The sequence below is a fragment of the Heterodontus francisci genome, chromosome 36 (assembly GCF_036365525.1).
Source record: "Heterodontus francisci isolate sHetFra1 chromosome 36, sHetFra1.hap1, whole genome shotgun sequence".
Taxonomy (NCBI): domain Eukaryota; kingdom Metazoa; phylum Chordata; class Chondrichthyes; order Heterodontiformes; family Heterodontidae; genus Heterodontus; species Heterodontus francisci.
The window spans coordinates 13,284,460-13,309,781 of record NC_090406.1 but is presented as its reverse complement, the minus strand read 5'-3'; the positions used below and the strand labels follow the sequence as shown (position 1 = coordinate 13,309,781).

The 25,322-nt window shown below is 43.5% G+C and overlaps 1 protein-coding gene across 2 annotated transcripts in view; it reads left to right on the top strand.

Moving 5' to 3' along the window:
* Positions 1 to 25,322, top strand: part of LOC137351356 (uncharacterized) — a 66,304-nt gene that overhangs the window by 1,063 nt on the left and 39,919 nt on the right. For both annotated transcript variants that reach the window (XM_068015802.1, XM_068015803.1), the window contains exon 2: positions 21,372 to 22,296. In XM_068015802.1, coding sequence (XP_067871903.1) covers positions 21,387 to 22,296 — 910 coding nt within the window. In that variant the 5' untranslated portion in view covers positions 21,372 to 21,386. The remainder of the gene's footprint in view (positions 1 to 21,371; positions 22,297 to 25,322) is intronic.

Here is a 25,322-nt window from a genome sequence, read left to right as displayed (position 1 = left end):
TTGTGATATTGACTGAGGAATAAATATTGGCCAGGACACTGGGGATAACCCCCCTGCTGTTATTGAACATAATGTCTGAGAGAGGAGATAGGGCCTCTGTTTGACATCTCACCAGAAAGACAGTACCTCTGACAGGTCAGTACCCCCTCAATACTACAGTGGAGTGTCAGCCTTGATTTTTGATCTCAAGTCTTTAGGGTGGGACTTGAACCCATAGCCTTGTAATTCAGAGGCAAGAGTGTTACTTACTGAACCACGGCTGACATTCAGATAGCCCAACTTGTTGTTGATTTTTATTTCTCAGTTGTTACAGATTGTTAGCTATCACCTATACATTTTTTTTCAATTGCATTTTTGTGATCTACACAATAAGAATTCTTGGCGACGGGGCTAAACAACTCAAGTACAAGCTTCAAACAAGGTTAGAAAATACTTTCCCAGGGGATAGTAAAGGCCTGGAACAGATACTCAGAGAAGGGAATTGATTCGTGGTCAAGTGGCACCTTTAAAAAAAGAGCTGGATCAACAGCTGTTAAGAAGAGGGATATAGAAATATTAAAGCTCTGCTTGATTTATTTTATACCACAAGTTTAGCCTTTGTTTAAAGTGGTTTTGGGTTAATATCAAAGTTAAAGTTGTGTTGTGTAAATCTGATGTTAAGGCTCATCCTGGCTCCGCAGTGGTGGCATTCCTTCCTACAGGTGGGATCCAACTCCAGATTCATTCACGCTATTTTCAAGCCTCACCAATTCTACGCGTATCAAGAAATTGCAAACACATTGGCCGTGATTTACCAATCTGGGCCACTAGTGGAAAAGGTCCTGGATGCCAGCCTGTACTTATAAAATTAGCCCTTACAGCTATCATGTTGGCACAAAGTGAAACTACTATAGTGTTGCAGCAACAATATGATGTCAATGCACCCTTAGTGATGATCAGCTGTAGTGATCCTTAAAGTAGGAGATCAACAAGTGGCAGTGGAGTGTGTGGGGAAATCTCACAATAAACAATCAGACATAATCTCCGGATAGAACAAGGGGCGGAATGACCTCTTTTCATTCCAGACCTTCCAATGTGCATCTATAACAACTTGCATTTAGATAGCACCTTTAAGATAGTAAGTCGCAAGGTGCTTCCTTGCAAGGAGCATAATTAGACACAAATTGACACTGAAGCAAAGAAGGCAGGATGTTGCCTGGTCTGGAGGGCATTAGCTATGAGGAGAGGTTGGAAGAACTCAGATTGTTTTCACTGGAACGACGGAGGTGGAGGGGCGACATGATAGAGGTTTACAAAGTTATGAGCGGCATGGACAGAGTGGATAGTCAGAAGCCTTTTCCCAGGGTGGAAGAGTCAGTTACTAGGGGACATAGGTTTAAGGTGCGAGGGGCAAAGTTTAGAGGGGATGTGCAAAGCAAGTTTTTTACACAGAGGGTGGTGACTGCCTGGAACTTGCTGCCAGGGGAGGTGGTGGAAGCAGATACGATAGCGACGTTTAAGAGACATCTTGACAAATATATGAATAGGAAGGGAATAGAGGGATATGGGCCCCGGAAGTGCAGAAGGTTTTAGTTTAGGCAGGCATCAAGATTGGCGCAGGCTTGGAGGGCCGAATGGCCTGTTCCTGTGCTGTACTGTTCTTTGTTCTTTGAGACATTAGGACAGATAATTAAAAGCTTGGTCAAAGAGATAGGTTTTAAGGAGAGTCTTAAAGGAGGAGTGAGAGGTGGAAAGACAGGGGGTAGAGGGAGGGTATTCCAGAGCTCGGGTCTAGACAGCTACAGGCATGGTGAATGGTTGGGTATAAGGGGCTGAATTTTATAGAGCCCTCACGTCAGCAACGGTGGCAGTGGGAGGGCATGAAGATTGCTCCGGAAGAGGCCTGCCACCGACCACGATGGCAGTGGCGAGGCCTCGTGTCGGCCTCCACCCCCACCCCCCACAGCTCAGCAATGGGACCCACATTACAATATGCAGGTGGGCACTTACCAGTCATTAACGTGCAGGCTGCTGCGATTCAGACAGCAGGTTGCAATCCTCATCCTGGCAGCCGGCATCGACCCGCCTTCGGATCCCCATTCGGGGAAACGGGGATGGACTCCTGTGAGGAGGGGGCAGGAGGCAATTTCCTCAGAGCGGCATGGAAGGAGCAGGGTCAAACTCTTTGGATTGGATGGGGGGATTGTGGGAAGGGGTTGAGGGTTAGAGATTCTGAACTTTGCAAGGGGTGGAGTGGGGTGTCACGTAGTCGAGCTCAGTATTTTGGGGAGTGAGTGGGCAATGGATAAAATGTAAGGCTACGGGGGTGGGTGGGAGAGGGGATGGACAGATTTGTAAATTTATTTTTAAGAGTTTTAAATGCAATTAGCCTTTAAGGTTTGGAACAGTCATTTGGGGCTCTAAGCCCTTTGAAAATGGCGCCGGCGCCAGCGCCCGCGCAGTCGCGTTGGACAACATTGCCAGGGACGGCTCGCCCGTCCTTCCAAGTCATCGGGGGGTGGGGGTTTGGGGGGGGAGGTAGCCGCCATGGGCATGTTAATGAGCCGCTGCATTTAAGATCGCGGCAGGTCCGCCACCTTTTACGGCCGCTGCCCAGTACGGCGACGGCCACATAAAATCCAGCCCATGACGTCGGACATGCACAAGAGGCCAGAATTGGAGGAATGCAGAGATCTCAGAGGGTTGTAGGCCTAGAGGCGGTGAGAGATCGGGAGGGGTGCGGCCATAGAGGGATTTGAACATGCAGTCGCGAATTTTTAAAAATCACAGCGTTCAGGGACCAATGTATATTTGTGAGCGCTGGGGTGATAGGTGAACGGGAGGTGGTATGAGTTAGCACTCGGGCAGCAGAGGTTTGAATGAGCTCTAGTTTATGAAGGGGCGACAGTGAGTGTATCAGTTACTTTCTCGTCAATGCTATTGAATGTTCAATTTTTTGGGGGGCTCTGCGTAATTCAGTTTTTTTAGCATTGTGGCAGGTTTCAATGAGATTAATGAGTTCATTTTAACTCGAGTGGCTTGAGAGACAGCTTTCAGCAATGGCAACAGTCCCTTAAAGAACACTGCTAGATTACACTAAACAATGAACTTATCCTCCCCCAGGGGCTCATTTAGGAAATGGATTCTATGTTACAAAAAAAGATTTAAAACAGCCATGTGATAGCTCCCTGAAAACAATGAGCGCCATGTGGAGGAGGGGAGTAGAGGCAGCTGGGCACTGAGGTAACAAAGCATCGCATCTCTGACGTCCCAGTCTCAGAAATCCTACAAAGATGGCAGCCTCCAGGAGGTCAGCCAGACTGTAATCACTTGTTTTTAATTCTTTCTAAAAAAAAATGCTTAATTTCTTTCACTAGAGAACTAGAATGAGTCACTAGAAGGAGTAACTGTGACCACCGATGGATTAATTTAAGAAACAGCTGTGTAGTGTAATGCGAGCTCAGCATTCTAAAAAGGTGAAAGCAATTGGACTGACAGGCTGACTGCACCTGGGGTTGGGGGTTTCACAGATACCCAGTGATAAGCTGATTTGTACAATCTCAGATATTCCTCGTTACACGAACACAAAGATTTACAAACTGCATGGAAACATTATTGCATTTATCACTATCCATTTTCCTTAACAGAAGCCCTGCTTAAGAACAGCAGTCACTTTTTAACAGATCTACTCAACTTAGTTCTGATTTATCACTGTTACAGCTGCATTACAGACACACAGCTTTAGCACACAGACACACACACACCAAGGGTCTCCCAACCACCCACCGCCCCCCCATCCAAGTGAACTAGCTGGGGATTGCAGTCCTATTTATGGATTACTGGCATCAGAGTGAATACTTTTAGACTTTAGCATCGCACTGTGCCCCAGTTAGAATGGTAACATCTTGGAAAGTTCAAAATAATTTTGAAATATGTAGTGTTTTGTTATTCCAAATCCAGGAATGTGGAATTCTTAGACAATTCATTTAAAATCAAATTCCCCTCATTTTCTGTCAATCTTTTTCTGCTCTGCAGCAAGACAGCCGATTCCCTCGGCAGTGCAGTCCCTCCTGTGATGCAGCCACACTCAACCGGCTCCTGAGGAAAGAGTGGGTAGACTGGGGTTGTTTTCTTTGGAAGATAGGAGGCTGAGGTGCGATTTAATTGAGGTGTATAAAGTTATGAGGGGCCTGGATAGGAAGGACCTATTTCCTTTAGCAGACAGGTCAATAACCAGGGGGCATAGGTTTAAAGCAATTAGTGGAAGGATTAGAGGAGAGTCAAAAAATTCATTCACCCAGACGGTGGTGGAGATCTGGAATTCACTGCCTGAAAGAGCGGTAGAGGCAGGAACCCTCAATGCATTTAAAAAATACTTGGATATGTACTCAAAGTGCTATAACCCGCAGGGCTACCGACCAAGAGCTGGAAAGTGGGATTTGGCTGGATGGCTCTTTTTCGGCCAGCACAGACACGATGGCCTATTACTGTGCTATAAATTTTCTATGTTTCTCCTTATTTGAGACTATTCAGCTCTCACAGCCAGACCTCACCCTCAATCCTGAACCAACAATCACGGCAGGTGTCAATGGGTACTAATCAGAAGCAGGAAACCCAACTGAATTTTTCCGCTCTCCAATTGTAGAAACCATATTGTTGTCCTAATTGAGATCAGCTGGCTCAGTGCAAAACGGGAATTGGACGTGGATCTGGCCTCTTCTCAAATGGCTCAGCACCACACAGGTCAGCACATGTGACCATGGAACATCTCTTGAATTACTTTAAGAACAAATAGTTTCAGAAGATGCATTGTTTATTTAGGTAAATTCACCGATCCCAGTTTCCTGCAGGGAGCCTTCAACTGAAGAGGGTACAGATCAGAGAATGGGCACTCCGGTGCTGTGGCAGCCTTGTTGGCCTGTGCTTCCTTTGAACGAGCTTCCCTGATGAGGCTGTGGGATCGGTGAACTGGCCAATTTTATGTCGGGAATACACTTTACATAGTCTCCAATTCTGACAAAGGCAGAACTCATTTTATCAACTAATGTTACTCTTGGCTCATAATTTCTGTTGACCACGAAGATCTAAGTTGCCAACCCTGTCAAGTTGTCATTCATTAGAAAAGATGCTTCCTCATTGCTGGTCCAGTACCTCAGTAGAAGAAAATAAACACCGTCCCATGTGTTCCAGTGAGTTTGTGTTTGATCTCATTCTCTTTGATCATTAATCTCACACCTAATATTTCTCCATCTTTGACAGCTCTCTGATTTGGATATTTTTGTTCCATGGCCTATTTAATTCTTCTATTAACTATATAATATAAACACTCTGCAAAAAAGATACTGCTGTTGCAGAGCTGACTTTGAAACCTGCTGGTAGTTCCCTCTTGGTGAAATTTGGCCAGGATGTGACAGTCAACTGTTTCACTTGTCGAGCAGTCTCATCGGGATAATTGGGCAGCATTTAATGTCTGCATCAAGACATTGTGATTCAATATTATGCTTGGATGGAGACTGCTGCACAGTAGGAGTGAATGGGAAGTGGTTTGGTGGCTGGAAGTTTCTGTGTGGTTGGGGAATGTGCTCGAATCAAGCCTATGTTGATGTGGAGCTGACTGTGTATGTTGTTTGCAAGTTAATTGTTGACCTGGCTGCAGAGCTCAGCATAAACCAGCTCAGTGATTGCAGGAAGCATTCCTGCACAAGAAACATGTCTTTCAGCTAACCTTTATATGCATAGAATCAAACTGTGAATCCCAGAATAGAATGCATTGCTGATGCTTCACAAGTTTCACACACAGTCTCTTGGTAACCTCTAAGCAGCTTGCACCTCCAAACAAGGCCTTCCCTCCCTTGCTGTAGCTCCTGCAGTAGAACCATTCATAATTCTATGTAATACACCCAGGGGGCATTCCCATAAACTGTTGGCGTTTCCTGAATGTGGAAGTCCCTTCCTCTGTGGTGAGATAGAGCATACTGACAGGCTCGTGCATTAACAACAGGCTCTTTTCTTCTGACCTTCATCAATATGGTATGCCTGCTTGACCCTATGTGGGGACATTCTGTGCATTTTAGATTCCTAATGGTACACACAAGGATGTCAATGCTTATAGTCATGCACCTGTACCTCTTGATCCTGGCTTCTGATGCAACTACAACTTCATTCATCCATCTCTCCCGTAGACACACCCACTCATGCCTTAGTTTGGAGATGGGTGAATGGCCTCCTTCTCTGCCATAAAAGGCTCTATGACTATAATTGACCTCAGTATCCTTGGACTGGGGAGGACATCAGCCAAAGTTCCCAATCCAGTGTGTTCCTGAGCCAGACAACTAAGAACAGCCTGGTTCAATTCCAGGCCTGTGCTGAGCGAGTGAACATAACTAGTCCGGCATCTGGAGCTCTGTGATTTAACCTCAGTGTCAGGAGCTATGGAGAAGAAATCATCCAGGCTTCCTGTTCTGATCACTATTGCTGGAAACAGAGTCGGGTTCAACTCTGAGATGCTCCTACATTTAATTCATTTGTCTGGCCACATGTATAAAGATTGGTCATTTTGGTGAGATACTGTATTCCAGTATCTGTGATTCCAAGCACTATAAACTCCTGATTCCTGCCACAGTGATGGGTTTTCAAATGGCTCTTTAACTTGACTGGAGTGCTAAAAACAAAATAAAATCAGTAAAGCTGACTACCTTGCCTGCAATTAGATTTTTCACTCGGTTATGTTTATTGCACCCTTTTCCTAGCTCCAATGATAAGACTTGAACAGCAGTGCATGCAGTCTTCAATTCAAGCTCAGGGTATTCCCTACATCTTAAACCCAGCCTTACTCAGGTGTCAGTTTGACTAAGTGGTAGTACTCTCACCTTTGAGTCCCGAAGGTTGTGCATTTAGACCCCATTCCAGGACTTGAACCCATAATCTAGGGTGACACTTCAGCGCAGCGTTGAGGGTGTGCTGCATTGTTGGAGATGCCATTTTTCAGATGAGCTGTTAAATGGAGACCCATCTGCCCTCTTAAATAGACAGAAAAGATCACAGTGTCTTGCCCAACATTTGTTCCTCAATCAACACCACCAAACCAGACTTTATGGTCATTTATCTCATTGCTGTTTTTGTTCTTTCTTTCAAGTCTCGCTTCCTGCTTGGTTCCTCCATTATTGGTTGGCCAAATGCCACTTGCAGGGTGGTTCTGCTTGTGCATTGTAATCACCCCAACCTCTTAATGGTGTTACCTTGTTTTCTCTTGCAGGGAAGAAAGAGAAGGAGAGGGCATAGTGCTGAATTGCAGACAATAAAGACTTGCATTTATATAGTGCCTTACATGACCCTGGACATCCCAGAGCTCTTTACAGCCAATGAAGTGCTTTTGAATGTGTAGTCTGTTGTAATGTAGGAAACACAGCAGCCAGTTTGCATACAGCAAGTTCCCACAAACAGCAATGCGATAATGACCACACAATCTGATTTTGTGATGTTGATTGAAGGATAAATATTAGCCAGGTCACCAGGGTTAACTCCCCTGCTCTTCTTCAAAATAGTGCCATGGAATCTTTTATGTCCAGCTGAGAAGGCACATGGGGCCTCTGTTTAATGTTTCATGCAAAAGACGGTGCCTCTAACAGTGCAGCACTCCCTTAGTACTGCACTGGAGTGTCAACCTTGTATTTGTGCTCAAGTCCTGCAGTGGGACAATGAACCCACAACTTTCTGACAGAGAGATGAGAGTGTTACCAACTGAACCACGGCTGACACAGCTCCAATCACATCTCACTGCCCTGAAGGCCCAAGAAAGAGCAGAATTGCTCAGGGTTGAAGATGAGGGTGCAAAGGAGTGCACTGACAGCACAGCCATCTTGTACCAACCCTCCTATATTTACAATGGTTGTACATAGCACTTGTTTGAGCTTGTGTTAAATGGCTGTCAGTTCATGGTGGTTACACGCAAAGGGAGTCATTTTAACCTTGAGTGTAGGCATATGGATGGTGTCAAATTGCTCGTCCATTACACTACACATCCCATTGAGATCAATGGAAAGGAAATTCAGACAGAGTGTATAATGAGTGGCTGATTTGACAATGCTCATTTTACACTATCTTCCAAAGTTAATATTATCCCGAAAGGTACTGGTTCAGGTTGTGAAACTGCCCCAGTTATTTGTGCAGAGTGTGGGGATTTTCAATATCTGGTTCCATGAGAAGCAGCAAGGGCAGTACACTGGCACCATACAACTGTACAGGCACAAGGCCAGCCTCCACAGATCAGACCCATAATATTTGAACAAATATCCTTTCATGCCTCAAAGCTACCCAGTCTGAATCCAGTCTCTACCACATGTGTGGGCAGAGGGGTGGTGGTGATTTTCCACTCATTTATTTTACTTTTCCATTGATGTTACATTTCAATGGCAATCACAGTTGTGCTTGAGTAAACTACTAATGAAGATTGGATTTTATTTAAAAAAGGAACAATCTAATATCATTTTGCAGAGAAAGTTGATTTCCTTTTAGGCTCCTCCAACTTATTATGCCCAGCAGTGTGCAGTTCCTTTTCCTTTTTAGCCTGCCTCACAGTGAGATTTTCAATGTCCTTCAGCTCTCCACAGTATAAATTAAGCACTTTTACACGGACAACTAATGCCTCTGGGCACAAGCATTCAACACAGACTCAAATACGCTCGATATCCAAATACTATCTGAAGTTTTCAGTTTGTAAAGGTTCTCATTGAATTAGTCATTCCGTGTGTCTTTCTTGTTTACCTCTTTACATCCGCTCTTCTCTCTCTAATTATCATCATTTACCCTGTGAAAGATTATAAAACCCAAATAGATTTCATACCACAATTTGCAACTTAATTTCTCGAATCTCCTTCGATTCTACTCCAGCAGTGCTTGCTGCACATTAAATCCCAATTGAGAAAGCTGGCAAACGATGGGCTGTTAGCCAGGGATTGACAAGCACCCCCAAAAGGATGTGGGATTCTTCCATTTTAACCATTCATAGGCACACTGGGGAAATCTCTCAACTGTTGTCTGATTGTGCTCCTGAGAAGTGCCTTGGGACATTTTACTATGGTAAAGGTGCTTTATAAATGCAAGTTGTTGTTGTCTATCTCTGCCCACAATCCTATATTAATACCACTGTCAAAGCTGGGCCTGACACTGCAGTGGATTTGCACATTGACTTCTTTGACTGCTGAGAATTGGGTTTGAAGCCAGCCCTGATTGTTAAAACGTCTTTTCTCTCTGCTGGCTGTAAGATGACATGAGTTTGGACAACCTCTATCCTGTTCCTACTGGATGTGAGCCCCTGACACAAAACTGGAGAATCATGTATTAAATTAGAACTTAACTAATATGATTGTCATTAACCTGAGAGAACATTGTACGTTACGTGGAGTAATACCCCTTCTGTTGTAATCAGTGCAGCCTCTGATTTATTGTGAGCAACGCCACAGAAGAGCAGCTGTCAGCATATAAAATTTCAAGCCAAATGCAGAGCTCCATTTCCTATGAAGAATAATGTTGTCTGCCAACAAGTTGTGGATTCACAGGTTCCCCAGAGTTGAATGTGCATGAACACAGGGTGCCGTGTGTACTGGTAAATCCTTTGATCTGTCCCTGTCTGGGACTTGTGTCACTTGTGCCAGTAGTAACAGTAAAGGTGCAAGTTATTGATTTTGGCACACTAATATTGCATAGTGTATGTTCCAAGCTCTGGAATCTGTAACTCAAATAGTCACAGCTGCTCCTGGATCTCATAAAACCACTGTTTACACACAGAAGGATCCATTTGGCCCATGTTGTCTCTTGAGTGCCTCTTTTCTAGATGGAAACAAAATTAATCTGAAGACTGATCTCGTCCCATAGTCCTCGACCTGCCTTTGCTTCAAGTATTTATCCAATGTTCCCTCAGAAGAAGTAATAGTCTCCACCTCAACAACTACCTGTAGCAAAGCATTCCTTCTCCAATAAAGGAATTTCTCCTACCCTCTCTCCTCACTCTCTTAATGATGGAATTAGAAATATATGGTCCCTCCTCATTGACTCCCAAGTGAAAAATCTCCATTAAATGTCCTCTTATTCTTCTCTACTCCAGTATATAGTCCCAATCTCCTGTCTTTCCTCACAAAACTGGGTGGGAGGGTGAGTTGTGAGGAGGATGCAGAGAGGCTTCAGGGTGATTTGGACAAGTTGAGTGAGTGGTCAAATGCATGGCGGATGCAGTATAATCAGGATAAATGTGAGGTTATCCACTTTGGTAGCAAAAACAGGAAGGCAGATTATTATCTGAACAGCTATAATCTGAGAGAGGGGAATATGCAATGAGACCTGGGTGTTCTCGTACACTAGTTGCTGAAGGTAAGCATGCAGATCCAACAGGTGGTAAAAAGGACAAATGGTATGTTGGCCTTCATAGCGAGAGGATTCGAGTACAGGAGCAGGGATGTCTTGCTGCAATTATACAGGACCTTGGTGAGGCCACACCTGGAATATTGTGTGCAGCTTTGGTCTCCTTATCTGAAGAAGGATGTTCTTGCGATCGAGGGAGTGCAGTTAAGGTTTACCAGACTGATTCCTGGGATGGCGGGACTGACATATGAGGAGAGATTGAGTTGGTTAGGATTATATTCGCTGAAGTTCAGAAGAGTGAGGGGGGATCTCATAGAAGCCTATAAAATTCTAACAGGACTTGACAGGGTAAATGCAGGAAGGATGTTCCCGATGGTGGGGGAGTCCAGAACCAGGGGTCATAGTCTAAGGATATGGGGTAAACCTTCAAGGACTGAGATGGGGAGAAATTTCTTCACCCAGAGAGTGGTGAGCCTGTGGAATTCGCTACCACAGAAAGTAGTTGAGGCCAAAACATTGTATGTTTTCAAGAAGGTGTTAGATATAGCTCTTGGGGCGAAAGGGATCAAAGGATATGGGGAGAAAGCAGGAACAGGTTACTGAGTTGGATGATCAGCCATGATCATAATGAATGGCGGAGCAGGCTCAAAGGAAGGAATGGCCTACTCCTGTGTTTCTATGTTTCTATGTAAGTCTACTTTCTCAGCCCTACATCATCTTGATGTACCGGTGCTGTACAGTGTCTACGGCTTTAATGACCTGTTTATAATAGGGGCAAGAATTACATATAGTTCTATACAAAACAGCACTCCTTTCAGTACTGAGTCTGACGTGTAGGTCAACCTCTTGAAACAGAGGCCGGAAATTTATGCCCCCCAAACGAGTGGGCTGGTGGCGGGGCAGGGGCATAAAATTGAGTGGGAGGCGGGGAGCTGTTACCGCCTCCCTCCCACCCCCATCTGCAATTTTACGCAGGGCAGCGGCAGCAAAAAACAGCCCACTCACCCCAAGCCAATCAAGGTCCTTAAGTGGCCAATTAACTGGCACTTAAGGGCCTACTCCCACAGCTGCGGGTAGTTTACAGTCTATCAATTTTCCCTAGCGAAGCCCTAAAAGCTTACCTGTGTTCTGGGCCGTCCTTCACCTTGCTTGCCATGGCTGACTGTAGTCCCAGCAGTGGCCATCGCTCCTGTTGGTGCTGCTGGGACTAAGCGCAGCCAGCCCGCTGATTGGCCAGCAGCTCCATTAGGAGAGACTTCCTGCCTTAAGGAGGTGTAAGTCCCACCCAAGAGCAATTAAGGGCCTGGGGAGCGGAAAATCCCGGTCTGGCTCCCCAGGCCCAGTGGAGGCGGGCTTACCCCCGACTTTCCGGCCAGTAGTCGGGACCTTCCACCCAACAAAAAATTCCTGCCAGAATCTTAAATCCTAAAAAAGCAGTGGGGAAAGAGGATGGCAGTGGGACTAATTGGATAATTCTTCCAAAGCACTGGTACAGGCAAGATGGGCCAAATGGTCTCCTTCTGTCCAGTGCAATTTTATGATTTTGGAACCTAATGTTAAAGGTGTTATGACTGACTACCCCAGTCAAAGCCCCCAATCAAAATATCCGAGTCTGATTGTGGTGGGAGAGATGCACTGATAATTCAATCTCGTCGCTCTACAGATCGCCTAGCATATCATTTAAAACTTTCCAAATTAAAGAAAGACCCAGCCAAATTGTACCATCTATTAACCCCTGAATGAGACTAACCAAACCAGATGTCTTTAAATCAACAAATTAGCGCTTTAATTAGAAGAACTAAATTCTTCAACACTATGAAGATATAAACAACATTTAAAATAGAAAAAAAGAGTCCTTGCAAATTTATAGTCCAATGTTGCTTGAAGTCCTCACAGAATGTTGCTTGAAGTCCTCACAGAATGTTGCTTACCTTCTCCAGCGAATTTCAACAATTAATGACTCGCAAACACTTTCAATGGAATCAAGCTAACTTTAGAGTTTTTGAAGGATAAAAAATTGTCACAGTCTAACTTCCCTTTCTTCAATTTACATTACCAGAGATCTGTGTTGGCTTGACTTTTTTTTTTGAATTTTGGAGAGATAATAATTAAACAGACTAAAATCCTCTTCCTTCAGTTTAAATGATTGAGAGCTCTTTTTCCAAGTGCTGTCATCACAGCTGTGTCTTCTGTCTGTGCGTTCTGTCAGAACAGACTGTCTTGAAATAAAAGCCAGTTCAAAACTGAATTGTAACAAATGTATCGCATGAGACTCACTCCCAGTGGCTGTCTCTATGGTAATCAGAATGCACCCTTTGAATCGCAGTCTCCAAATGGCTGTTTCTAAGGCAACAAAAATGCACCTTTCTATAACTCCTGAGGCTTGCTGGTTCTTAAAGTAATACTGATCCCTTGCAAGCCTTAAAGGCAAACCGCATATTCTGAAAAAAACTACAGGACCATGACAAAGGACAGAAGTAAAGATGACTTTATGTAAGTAAACAAGTTATTAATGCCAAGCTGGTGACATTATGTTTGAACAAAAAGTTTAGTTTAGTGGGGGAAATAATTCATTATTGTTTCAAGAATATAAAGCACAAATGATGTTGAGATCACAGCAATGGCTGGGTGGGTTTTTGCTATAGCATCCAATCTTCAGTAAAGATTATTTGAACTAACTGAACTCTGAGGATCCTCTGATAAAAGGTGATGTGTTGTAAAGTTTAGCGTTTCAATCTGCTAGATGTGGCAAACTGGACTTATGAGCTTTCAGTATTGATAAATATTGGGAAAATTTGTAGGCTGCCATCCAACAAGGGAGAAGTAGCATCCCATAGAGAGTTGGGAAAAGGATTTGTAAGGTTATTCAGGCCTGGGGCAGCAGCTGTTTCCTAGTTTGCAGGAAGAACGAAACTGCAGGAGGACAATCTCATCTGTCTAGGAGGCTCACAAAAGTTTCTTTGCTTGTTTGACACCCAGTAGTATAGCTATGTCACAACCTCTCAAAATCTGACTCAGGAAACCAAACACCCATTACAGAGTTGCAAACATTTTGGCCGGGTCTTCTTTGGGCTCACAACTTCTGACACAAACTGACCATTCACCTTTTCTTCACCTCCAAAAAAAAAAGTAAGATTTCGTCAATAGGAATAAAAAATAATGAACAAACGGGTTAACTCTGAATAGAAAGATGATTTCAATGACACAGTACTTCCCTCATAGCTCACTGTGTGAATACACTCCCATTGTACCCATTGAGTCTCACAGACTAAGAAGGACTCTCTGTCCTGTGTTGACTTAGTTTATCTAAGTCAAGGTAGCAGTAGAGTTGACCTCAATCAAAAGGAAAAGAAAGGGGAGAAAATGTCCCTGCTTGTGACCGCTATTGGGCACTCTTTAAAAGATTATGTGCGTACCATAAAGGAGAAGACACACAATGGTAGCCTCCAACATGGCAAAAAAAATTAAATATATATTTTATTTTGATGATTTGAGTTGATCAATGTTTTCAAGATATTAAGGGGAAACGATTGGGTAGATAGAGATAAACTATTTCCACTAGTTGGGTAGTCTAGGCACAGGGGGCACAGTTTAAAAACTAGAGCCAGACCTTTCATTAGTGAAATTAGGAAATACTGCTACACAGAAAGAGTAATTGAAGTTTGGAATGCTCTTCTGCAAATGGAAATTGCTGCTAGATCAATTGTTAATTGTGTTATGACCGAAGCAGGAGGAGTGCAATGTCTTTCTCTAGTTCCACTTCTCCACAGGTCACTAGATATATTTAAATATTTACCCAGTTTCTGTTATGGCCAATTATATACTCTATTTTTATTTCAGAATAAAATCCACCAACCAGGTTTCTTTAAACAACAAAATTATCAATTTATTATAAAACAAGATGTATTCAGTAAAGATGCAAAGCATGAACACACAGATTGACATTTAAAAGTTCCCTTCTAACTTAGTCCAACACTCACACACACACACACAGAGGTTAAACAAAAAGAGAGATTTTCTCTGTAGAGGTTGTTTTACAAAAAAGACTTTGGCCAAATACCTGTTAACTCTTGAAGGAAGAGGATAAGATATGGAATGATATTGGTTGTTCCTTTTCTGGCATCCCAAATATGCGTAGACGGCTGGCACTGGAATCTTTTTGGAGCAGTTCTCTTCAGGCGACGACAAAGATTAGTCTGGCAGGCTTTCCAGGAGAAATGCGGCATCAGGGGTTTCAGCTATCGCACACTGGATTCTCAGGTGGAGAAAGGATGAGCTGGGTGCTTCTCTCAGCAGGCTGCAAACCCAACTGACTCAAAACAATATCTAAACCGAAACCAACTCTTGACCACCATAAATCTTGACGTGTCACTTCTCCGTAAACTACTCCCACAGTCAGAAGGCACCTGCTGTTTATCTAGCTGAAGACATGGAACTTCCAGTAAGTGTTTTTAAACAAAGTCTCAAAGTCCTTCCAGTGACCTTTTTTTAAAAAAAAAATTCCAGCATCTATGGAATCTCTTCAGTCCTCCAAAGGAATCCATTTCCACAATTTTAAAACACGAGTCCTCACAAAAATATTTTTTAAAATGGAGGTACTTTCATAACAATTGTAATACTGAGATTGCTAGATTTTTGTTAACCAAAGGTATTAAGGAATATGGTGCAAAGTCAGGTATATGGAGTTAGGTCGCAGATCAGCCATGATCTCACTGAAGGGCAGAACAGGATCGAGGGGCTAAATGGCTTTCTCCTGTTCCTATGCTATGTTTCTATATTTAAATAAAAGCCTTTTCACATAGACCCCCAGCAGGCTTTCCTTCCCCTTTAATAGAAGAGATGGAACCTAGAATTGAATCAAACTTGGATGGTGATTTTGCACATAAGTGGTTTATTTGGATTAGGAATTCCAGACTGTGAGAATACATGGGAAGTAATTTGGAAAATAGAAATTCAGCGACAGTGGAAACATTTATCTGGAGTTGGCTGTATCAGGATGTGTGTTTTGACTTACTTAATATCAAAGCACAGCTTTACCCCTCCTCTACTGTTTTACTGCCGTTAAGTAACACTCAATTGGAGTGAGATGCACTTCATTTGGTTTCAGAATTTTCTCACTCTTAAGAATAAACATAACTTCATTTGGGTTTGCAGTCATTAGACCTATACATTTTTCTCACCAAGTACATTAATGTTTGAAAGGTTGGTGAAGACCTGATGTAAAGTTTATGGTTACCATTATACTGCCACTTTTACATCATTGTCCAGCGGTTTTGAATACACATCAACTTAGAACATAGGAACAGGAGGAGGCCATTCAGCCCCTCAAGCCTATTTCGCCATTCAATGAGATCATGACTGATCCCCGACTTAACTCCATGTACCTGTTTTTACCCCATATCCCTAAATACTTCCGGATAACAAAACGCTATCCATCTCAGTTTTAAAATTAACAACGGATCTAGCATCAATTGCCATTTGCAGAAGAGGATACCAAACTTCTACCACCCTTTGGGCCAGATTTTGTTGCACTCCCAACATCAGGCTCCGTGGTGGCGGGTGGTGGAGACCGGAAGATTGTCCGGAGACTGACGCCAGGAGTGCCGGGCACAATCTTCCCGGCGGTGGCAAGACTCCATGGCGACCCCCCCAACCCCCACCCCCCGCTGTTGGGCGATGGGACCCAACTTTAACTATTTAAATAAAGTACATGAATACATTTAAATAAAATTGACTGCAATCTTACCGGCTGCTTGGGATCTTCCGTGCGGCGGCTGGCACTGACGCACTTCCACCTTCCCGTCCAGGGAAAGCTGGTGCTACCGAGGTGGGGAACGGGGGAACTTAGGATTTTTAATTTAGTGGTGGGGGGGGAATGGGGTCAAATTTGCATTAATAATGTAGGGGTGGGGGGGGGGGTGCGGGGGAAGGGGTGACCTCTGCACTTTGTAAAATTTAGTGGGGAGAGGTCAAATCAGCAATGTAAGTGCTTTGGGTGGGGGGGGGTTGTGGGGAGAGGGCAACTATGCAATTGAAGTGCTTTTTTGGGAGGGAAGGGGCGACGTTTTATTTGTGGTGTACTGGAGGGGGTATGGGTTTAAACATTAAAATTTAGTGCTCGGTCTGGCGGCCCTTTAAAAATGGCGCCAGCGCCTCTGCAGAGCCAGCTGATGCCGTTGCCTGCATCACAGAGCCCGTACACATGATGTTAATTCCAGCCTTTTGTGTGTAGAAGTGTTTCCTAAATTTACTCCTGAAAGATCTGGCTCTAAGTTTTAGACCATGCCGCCAGTCCTAGAATTCCCAACCAGTGGAAATAGATTTCTCAATCTACCCTATGGGCCGAATCCTGTTCTCCACCCGATATTGGGTTTCGTGGCGACGGGGAACGCTGCCATGGATCCCAACGCCAGGATTGCCGGTTCCGATCTTCCTGGGACTCTGCAACGGGACCCTACTTTAAATATGGTAAGTACTTCTTTGCATCCATTTAAACGTAATTCGCCGCAATCTTAACAATCTTGAGCTCGACAGGCAGCAATCACGCACCTTCACTTTCCCATCCATGAGATGTTGGTGCCACCGGGGTGGGGAGGGATCAAATCGGCATTGTGTGTATGGATGGGGAGGGGGGGGATTGGTGGTAAGGGCTCAACTCTGCTTTGTGTGTATGATGGTGGGGGGAGGGGTCAACTCTGCAATTGAATAGAACCGGGTACTTTCTAAATGCTGAAAAGCTAGAGACAGTAGAGCTCCAAAGAGACCTGGGGCTGAATGATACCTGGACTCCAAGAGATAAATCACCAGGGGGAAGGGGGCAACTCTGCATTTGGATAGACTGTTTGCGGGGCAGGCAGCCTTTTAAAGATGGCGCCAGCATCTACTCCTGCATCAGGTGACGCCATTCACAGTGTCACCAATGCTGCCCCGCCATGTGATTGCGGGGGTGGGGGGGGGTGGCCGCCATCATTACGGTAAGTGGGTCACCTGCAGGATGGCCGCCATGTTCCATGCCCACCACCACTCCCAGCGGCGGGACTACAAAATCCAACCCCATGTGTTTCCCCTTAATATCTTCTAAACTTCATTCAAATCACCCTTTTAACATTCTAAATTCCAGGGACTCAAGCTTAGTTTGTGTAATGTCTCCTCATAATTTATCCCTTGGAGTCCTAGTATCATTCTGGTAAACTTACACGATACTCCCTCCATGGCCAATATATCCTTTGTAAGGTGTGGTGCCCAGAACTGTTCACAGTACTCCAGATGTGGCCTAGCCAGGGCTTTGTATAGCTGAAGCATGACTTCTAGCCCCTCGTAATCTAGTCATCTAGCTATAAAGGCCAGCATTCCATTAGCCTTTTTGATTATTTTCTGTACATAACATTTCATAACATTTTAATGCTCTGTGTACCTGGACCACCCCTCCACCACCCAAACCCCCCCACAAACCCCCACAAAGTTTCTTTGGACCTCCACTGTTTCTAGCTTTTCAGCATCCTTTTTGGTCCAAAGTAGATGACCTTTCATTTACCTACATTGAAATCCATTTGCCACAATTTTGCCCATTAAATTATTCTATTAATATCTCTAATTCTATGCTCCCATCTACCTGCTTACAATGCTGCCTATCTTTGTATCATTGGAAAATTTGGATATATGGCTTTCTACCCCATCAGCAAGAGTGAGTCTGTATTTGGATATCTGCTTTTGGAATGTACCTGCTCTTCCCTTACCCACACCACCCCCCGCTCATCCTGCCCCAAGGAATCCCTCCCTCCCAGACCAGAGTCTTGCTCACGTGAACTGTAACTAGATGAGACACAAGCTGTCAGGGATACAGAACATGACGTTTTCCCCAACATTTCCTTATTGCAGTGCAAATACCATAAGGTAAACTTGTCGAAGAGACTTAGCAGTTGGCAGGAAAAAAGACAGAAGTGCAAGGAGAGAGCCAACTGTGTAACAGCCCCGACAACGAATTTTTTCTGCAACACCTGTGGAAGAGTCTGTCCGTCTAGAATTGACCTTTATATCCACTCCAGGCGCTGCTTCACAAACCACTGACCACCTCCAGGCGCTTACCCATTGTCTCTCGAGACAAGGAGGCCAAAGAAGTATAAAACACTAATTAGGCCCCAGCTGAAGTACAGTGTCCAATTCTGGGCACCCCAGTTTAGGAAGGACTTGAAAGATTTGGAGAGGGTACAGAAGAGATTTTGAATGGTTCTAGGTATTACAGTTACGTCAATAAACTGGAGACATTGACGTTGTTCTCCTTACAGCAGAAAAGATAAAGAGGAGATTTGATAGTGGTGTTTAAAATCATGAACAGCTAAGACAGTGAAAATAAAGAGGAACTATTCCCAATGGCTGAAGGATCAATAATCATAGGACACAATTTAAGGTAATTGGCAAAAGAAGCTGAAGCGATGCAATTGAGTGATTAAGATTTGGAATGTGCTGCCTGATGGGGAGGTGGATACAAATCCAATTGTAGCATCAAAAGGGAATTGAGTAACTACTTGAAGGAAAAAAAATTGTAGGGATATGGGGAAACAGCAAGGGAGTGACATTAACTGGATTGCTCTTTGAAAGAGCCAGCGCACACTCGATGGACCGAATGGCCTCTTTCTCTGCTGTACTATTCTATGATTCCAATGTAGTATTGAGTTGAGTATAAGAGCGCTCATGTGGAATGAACAAACTTACAATAGTCATTTTAACGTTACGAGAAAGCAGATATTCGCACCCACAATCTCCTGGCATTAAAAATAAAGTCTTAATGAGGGATTTTGAATATATGCACAACCTCTTTCCTGGTGAGCAAAGTTCCGAGTAACAGTCTGTGGAATAACACAGGACATGCTGGCTGCATTTCACACTATGGCAATCTCAGACTTGCAGTGCAATCTGACCACTGTGAAATATATAGGGACTCTCTCATTCCGAGAGCTTCAGGCCCTCCATAAAAAGAAACTGCACGCATGCAAAACATGCAATTCTACTTGATCATGAATCTTTCTGCAGACATTTGCCTGGTGTTTTATTGCAAGTTTTTAAGAAATATGTTTCTTTTGCCTGGTACAAGAATACAGAGCGGAGCAGTGTCAGAAATGCACACCTGTAGCTCTGTTCTTTATTGCAGCTCCTAGCTACACGCTAGAAGGTAAGTAATATTCCCGATGGAAGTAGAATATTTTAAAGTAATTAAAATATAGGAAGTCGGAATAGGGGAATAGTTTGCATTTCAGAGGATCTCTCAAAATGTTGCTTGCTGTCAAATTTATTTCTGGTTTCTATGTACATGGACTCAGGATGTTGCCATCTTTTCCCAAAAGTACTGTTATTCAATGATACTGTTCCCTCTGGGTAAAAGAAACAACCTGGTACATCATGACTGATATTCATTTCAGTGTTAAGTTTTTTTTATAGGTACTCTGAAAACTGGGACAAATCACTATGACAATTACAGCGGTGGAGCTGAAATTTGAGACCATAAACTTGTTTCAATGACAAAACTAGATTTAATTTGCCTAAGGTCCCTGGCAGGCACAGTAATTATATAAATGGCACATATCTCAAGTACAGGGTGTCTACATACAGTTGGGATGGCAGGCTGTGCTTGACCAATCCTGTAGCATCGTTTGAAGAAATAACAGAGGATTGATAATAGACATGTAATGAATGTTGTTTATATACATTTTCAAGAACATTTGATAAAATACAAATAAGAAACTCATGGTAAAGGAAGTGTGACAGGGAAATACACGGACAGAGGGATCATTGGAGAACAGAAAGAAAAAAGCAGAGGTAAAGGAAAGTTTCCTGGACTGGAAAGTCTTGATGAGTAATGTGTCTCAAGAGCAAGTATTAGAGTTCCCTCATTTATGATATAAACAAATGATAGGGACTTAGAAAATAATGCAACAATATTGAAACCTGCAGATCTGCATTAAACTGGAAGGTACGGCAAACTGGAATAAGAACTGTTAAAGACTGCAGGAGAAGCTAGATAAGCTAGTAGGATGGGCAGGTAAGTGGCAAATGCTGTTCAATGTAGAACAATGTGAAATAATAGATTGTAGAAATAAGAATGGAGAAGGAAGTACATTTGAAATTATATATTTTCAATGGAGAAGAGCAGAGGCATCATGGTGTGCAGTTGCACAAGCCATTAAATTTGGCAGTACAAATGGATAAGAGCAGAAAAAGTCAAACAGAATCTGTGGTTTAGTATCTGGAGGCATTGAATAGAATTTGTACAAGACCTTAGTTATATCACAGTTGGAGTATTGTGTGCATTATAGGAAGGATATAAAAACAATGGAACGAGGAGTAATAGTTATGAAAAAAGACTTGAGAAATTTTTAGTGCATTTTTCACTGCAGTTGAGAAAGTTGCGGGTGAACTTTTCTTGATAACAGAAAAAACTGAAAGATGATAGAGATCTCTAAGATTATGATTGGGTTTGATAGGTTAGACGTAGAGAAGATGATTCCACTTGCAAGGAGACAAAAACTAGGGACCATAAATTTAAGATAGATAAATTTAAGGTAAATCTAATAGGGAATTCAGAAGAAACTTCTTTACCCAGAGAGTGATGAGAATGTGGAACTTGTTACCACAAGGAGTAGTTGAGGCAAATAGCATAGATGCATTTAAAGGAAAGCTAGATAAACATCAGGGAGAAAAGAATAAAGGGATATGTTTATAGGGTTAGATTAAGTAGGTGGGCGGATGCTTATGTGGACATAAACACTGGCATGGACCTGTTGGGCCGAATGGCCTGTTTCTGTGCAGTGAATACTATGTAAGTAAGTAATGCTCAGTTACTGATGTAACTTGAACTTAAGGTTCTGCTAGTTCTTTCAGCACTCTGGATGATCAACTGAATTGTAATTCCACCATAGGTCTAAATGGTGAACAGTAAACAGACTCTAAAATGTAGCCAAATACTTGTTAACTACCAAACAGAAATCTGTTTGGCATATTTTTCTTTGATGTTGTCACTCATAAGTTCCATATCTTTTCAGAGGTTAGCTCCCAACATGACGACACAGAGACAACCAGCCAATAGTCATGAATTGAAGGAATTTGACAGCGTGAAGGAATCCATCACTGATATTATTAACCAGCTACAAGACATTGACCCAAGTCGACTGTCCTTCTCTCCATTTTTGGACCTAGACACCCAGATAACCTTGGCACCTATCTCAGATAGCCCAGAATCATCGGTGGAAGAACTTCATTCTCTGTCTGATGAAAATATTGGGCATTTAACTGAACCGGTTCCAAAAGCCAAAAGGCTGCAGTACAAAGAAGCCCAACAGAAGCTCATGAAACATCAGTGTACGCAGAATGATGGGAGTTTGAATATGATCAATACAGAGCCGGTAAGAACTGACACGCTTCCATGCACTGAAAGCAAGAATAAGCAACCGAACAATGTGTCTCTTGTCATCACCAGCGAAACTTCTTTCTTAACTGATGAGAAGGTATCTTTCTCAGAACCATCGTCGCCCAGTGAAGCAAGAACCTTTCCCACCAAGAATTTCATCGCCAAGGTGGCAGTAGAGACTTTAGGAACACTGGAGAAGACACACAAATTCACCAGTCAGGCTTCGGAAGACCAGCCTTTACTAGGCCCATCACCTGACACCGAGACCATTGAACTGATTTGCAGTGACTCAGAGCGCAATGTGTCCGCTGAATCCTCACACAAGGAGGTGACTACAGGATTAAGAGGAGACAAGAAATGCTGTCCCTGCTGCCAGTGCTGCACTGCTTCGCACCTTAAAGCAATATCATCCGTCTTTGTTGCTCTGATTTTTATACCATGGATCCTCTATGGTCTCTATTTGTTTGTGCCTTTTGATCCACCGCCCTGTCCAGACCTAACTAGCCGAATGACATTTACACTGCGCTGCAACATAATCGCAATCGCACCAGTTTTAGTTGGTAAGGAATTTTTTTGTTATGATGAGAAACTGTTTCATTCAGTCTATTTTTCCCTACTGTTCTCCAATTCTCTGTTAAGTCACTAATTTATTCTGGAGTATGGTTCCCTGGGTTCTGGTATCATACCTGAGTGGCCATTTCTTATGTGTGTGCCCTGGCCACGAGGCTCCGATATTTACGGGGAGGATGAACACCAGGTCAGTATCGGCTGAAGAACCCAACAAGGCCAGGAATACGAGGCCCTGCCTCATTTGCATCTTGGAGGTTCGCTTCCCGCCCGGAAGCTGGCAAGGTCTGCAATTGGGAGAGCCAGTGGAAGGAGAGCTGAGGGGAGAGAGGTCTGTGTTTGGCATGGGTGAGTGGGGGAGGAGAGGCTGGAGATTGGTACTCGGGAAAGCCGAAGGTTTCCTTGAGTGCTGTGGCAGGGTGCTCCTGCTCCTCCTGGCCCACGAGGAGTGCTAAAAGTGTCAGTCACTTTGGGGAGCCGGCATCTCCTACCTCCACTTCACTGCAGAGTTTCTCGTCCGGGGACCCCATGCAGCACTAGGTAATTTCAAATCGGGCCCCCAATTGCACTGTAGGAAGTCAATTTAAACATGTTAAACATCCTGCCACTCCACACTGAGTCACTCTGCCGTTGTAAAAATGGCAGCGGACATGTGTGCGCCATGTTGCAGTCCGGTTACACAGGTTTCACATTTTAACCCCACTCGTACTGAATATCTCCCACCCATCATGGGCAGTTGGGGTGGGGGGGGGGGGGGATGTTGTGGGGAGAGGGGTTAATATCAAGGTCTGAGTATTTACAGGCTATTCATCCATGGATGGAGCATCTCAGCTGAGCCTTAGCCTGTTTGCACCCAACCAAAACACAAAGGGGTGCAGCCAGGTAATGTTGCCTTGACACAACATATAATCCCATGATAGTCAGCACAATGACCACTAGGATCAAGTGTGCTTTCCAGTTTGGCCCAGCACAAATTTCTCCACAAAGATTTTTGCAGCAATTTCTTTACATATACAACCACCTGTATAGAAGTTTGGGATGAAGTCAATCTATTTTCAATCATCATAAGGTACAAGGCAGAAGGATCTTCTAAAGTGTTTTTAAAACATACATTTTGGTGGCAGCTGCTGCTTAGGACACAGTGACCATTGAAGCATCCTGAACGAAGCAGACCCAGAGTAAACCTCCCTCATTGCTCAACAGTTTGGTGCAGGGTTTCTCCTTTGTAAATGCAAAGGGCCTAATGCCAGTGGGCAACATGGGTAGCCAAGCAGGCTCTTATGCCAATATGAGGGTGCACAAACCACTGGCATTGATTGGGCATAGAACATACATAGCTACATACGAATGAGGAGCAGGAGTAGGCCACTCAAGAATCTATCTACCTCTGCCTTAAAAATATTCAAAGACTCTGCTTCCACTGCCTTTTGAGGAAGAGAGTTCCAAAGACTCACGACCCTCTGAGAGAAAATATTTCGCCTCATCTCTGTCTTAAATGGGCAACCTCTAGTTCTAGATTCTCCCACAAGAGGAAACACCCTTTGCACATCCACCCTGTCAAGACTCTTCAGAATCTTATATGTCTCAATCAAGTCGCCTCTTACTCTTCTAAACTCCTGTGGATACAAGCCTAATCTGTCTAATCTTTCCTCATAAAACAACCCGCCCATTCCAGGTATTAGTCTAGTAAACCTTCTCTGAACTGCTTCCAATGCATTTACATCCTTCCTTAAATAAGGAGACCAATACTGTACACAGTACTGCAGAATGCCCTGTATAGCTGAAGCATAACCTCCCTACTTTTGTATTCAATTCCCTCACAATAAATGATAACATTCTATTAGCTTTCCTAATTATGTGCTGTACCTGCATACTAACCTTTTGCGATTCATGAATTGGGACACCCAGATCCCTCTGCATCTCAGAGCTCTGCAACCTCTCGCCATTTAGATAATCTGCTTCTTTTTTATTCTTCCTGACAAAATGGACAATTTCACACTTTCCCATATTATAATCCATTTGCCAGATCTTTGTCCACTCACTTAACCTATCTATATCCCTTTGTAGTCATTTATATAAATAGTTAAAAGTTGAGGCTCCAGCACTGGCCCTGGTGGCACACCACTTGTTACATCTTGCCAATTAGAAAATGACCCATTTATGCATACTATCTCTTTCTTTAGCTAGCCAATCTTCTATCCATGCCAAAATGTTACCCACCACACCCACCCCCCCCCCCCCACCCCAACACCATGAGCTTTTATTTTCTGCAATAACCTTTGATGTGGCAAGTTCTCAAATGCCTTCTGGAAATCTAAGTACAATACATTCCCCGGTTCCCCTTGATCCACACCACAAAGAGAAATGTGGTCATAATCGGAGATAGTACGGTTAGGGGAATAGACACTGTTCTCTGTGGCCAGGATTGAGAGTCCCGAAGGCTGTGTTGCCTACCTGGTGCCAGGGTTCAGGATATCTCATCTGGGCTGCAGAAGAACTGGAGTGGGAGGGGAAAGATCCAGTTGTCGTGGTCCACATAGGTACCAACAATATAGATAGAATGAGAATAGAGATTCTGCTGAGGGAATATGAGCAGCTAGGGGCTAAATTATAAAGCCGAACCAAAAAGGTAATAATCTCCAGATTACTACCTGAGCCACAAACTAATTGGCACAGGGTCAATAAGATTAAAGAGGTAAATGTATGGCTCAAAGATTGCTGTGAGAGAAATGGGTTCGAATTCATTATTAAGGAAGTAATAACAGGACATTTAGAAAGACAAAACACAATCAATCAGAGTCTTCATGGTTTTATGAAGGGTAAATCGTGTTTGACTAATTTGCTAGAGTTCTTCGAAGATGTAACAAGCAAATAATGGGGATCCTGTAGATGTAGTCTGTCTGGACTTCCAGAAGACATTTGATAAGGTGCCGCACAAAAGGTTAATATACAAGGTAATATCACATGGGGTTAGGGGCAATTCATTAGCTTGGCTAGAGGATTGGCTAACCAACAGAAA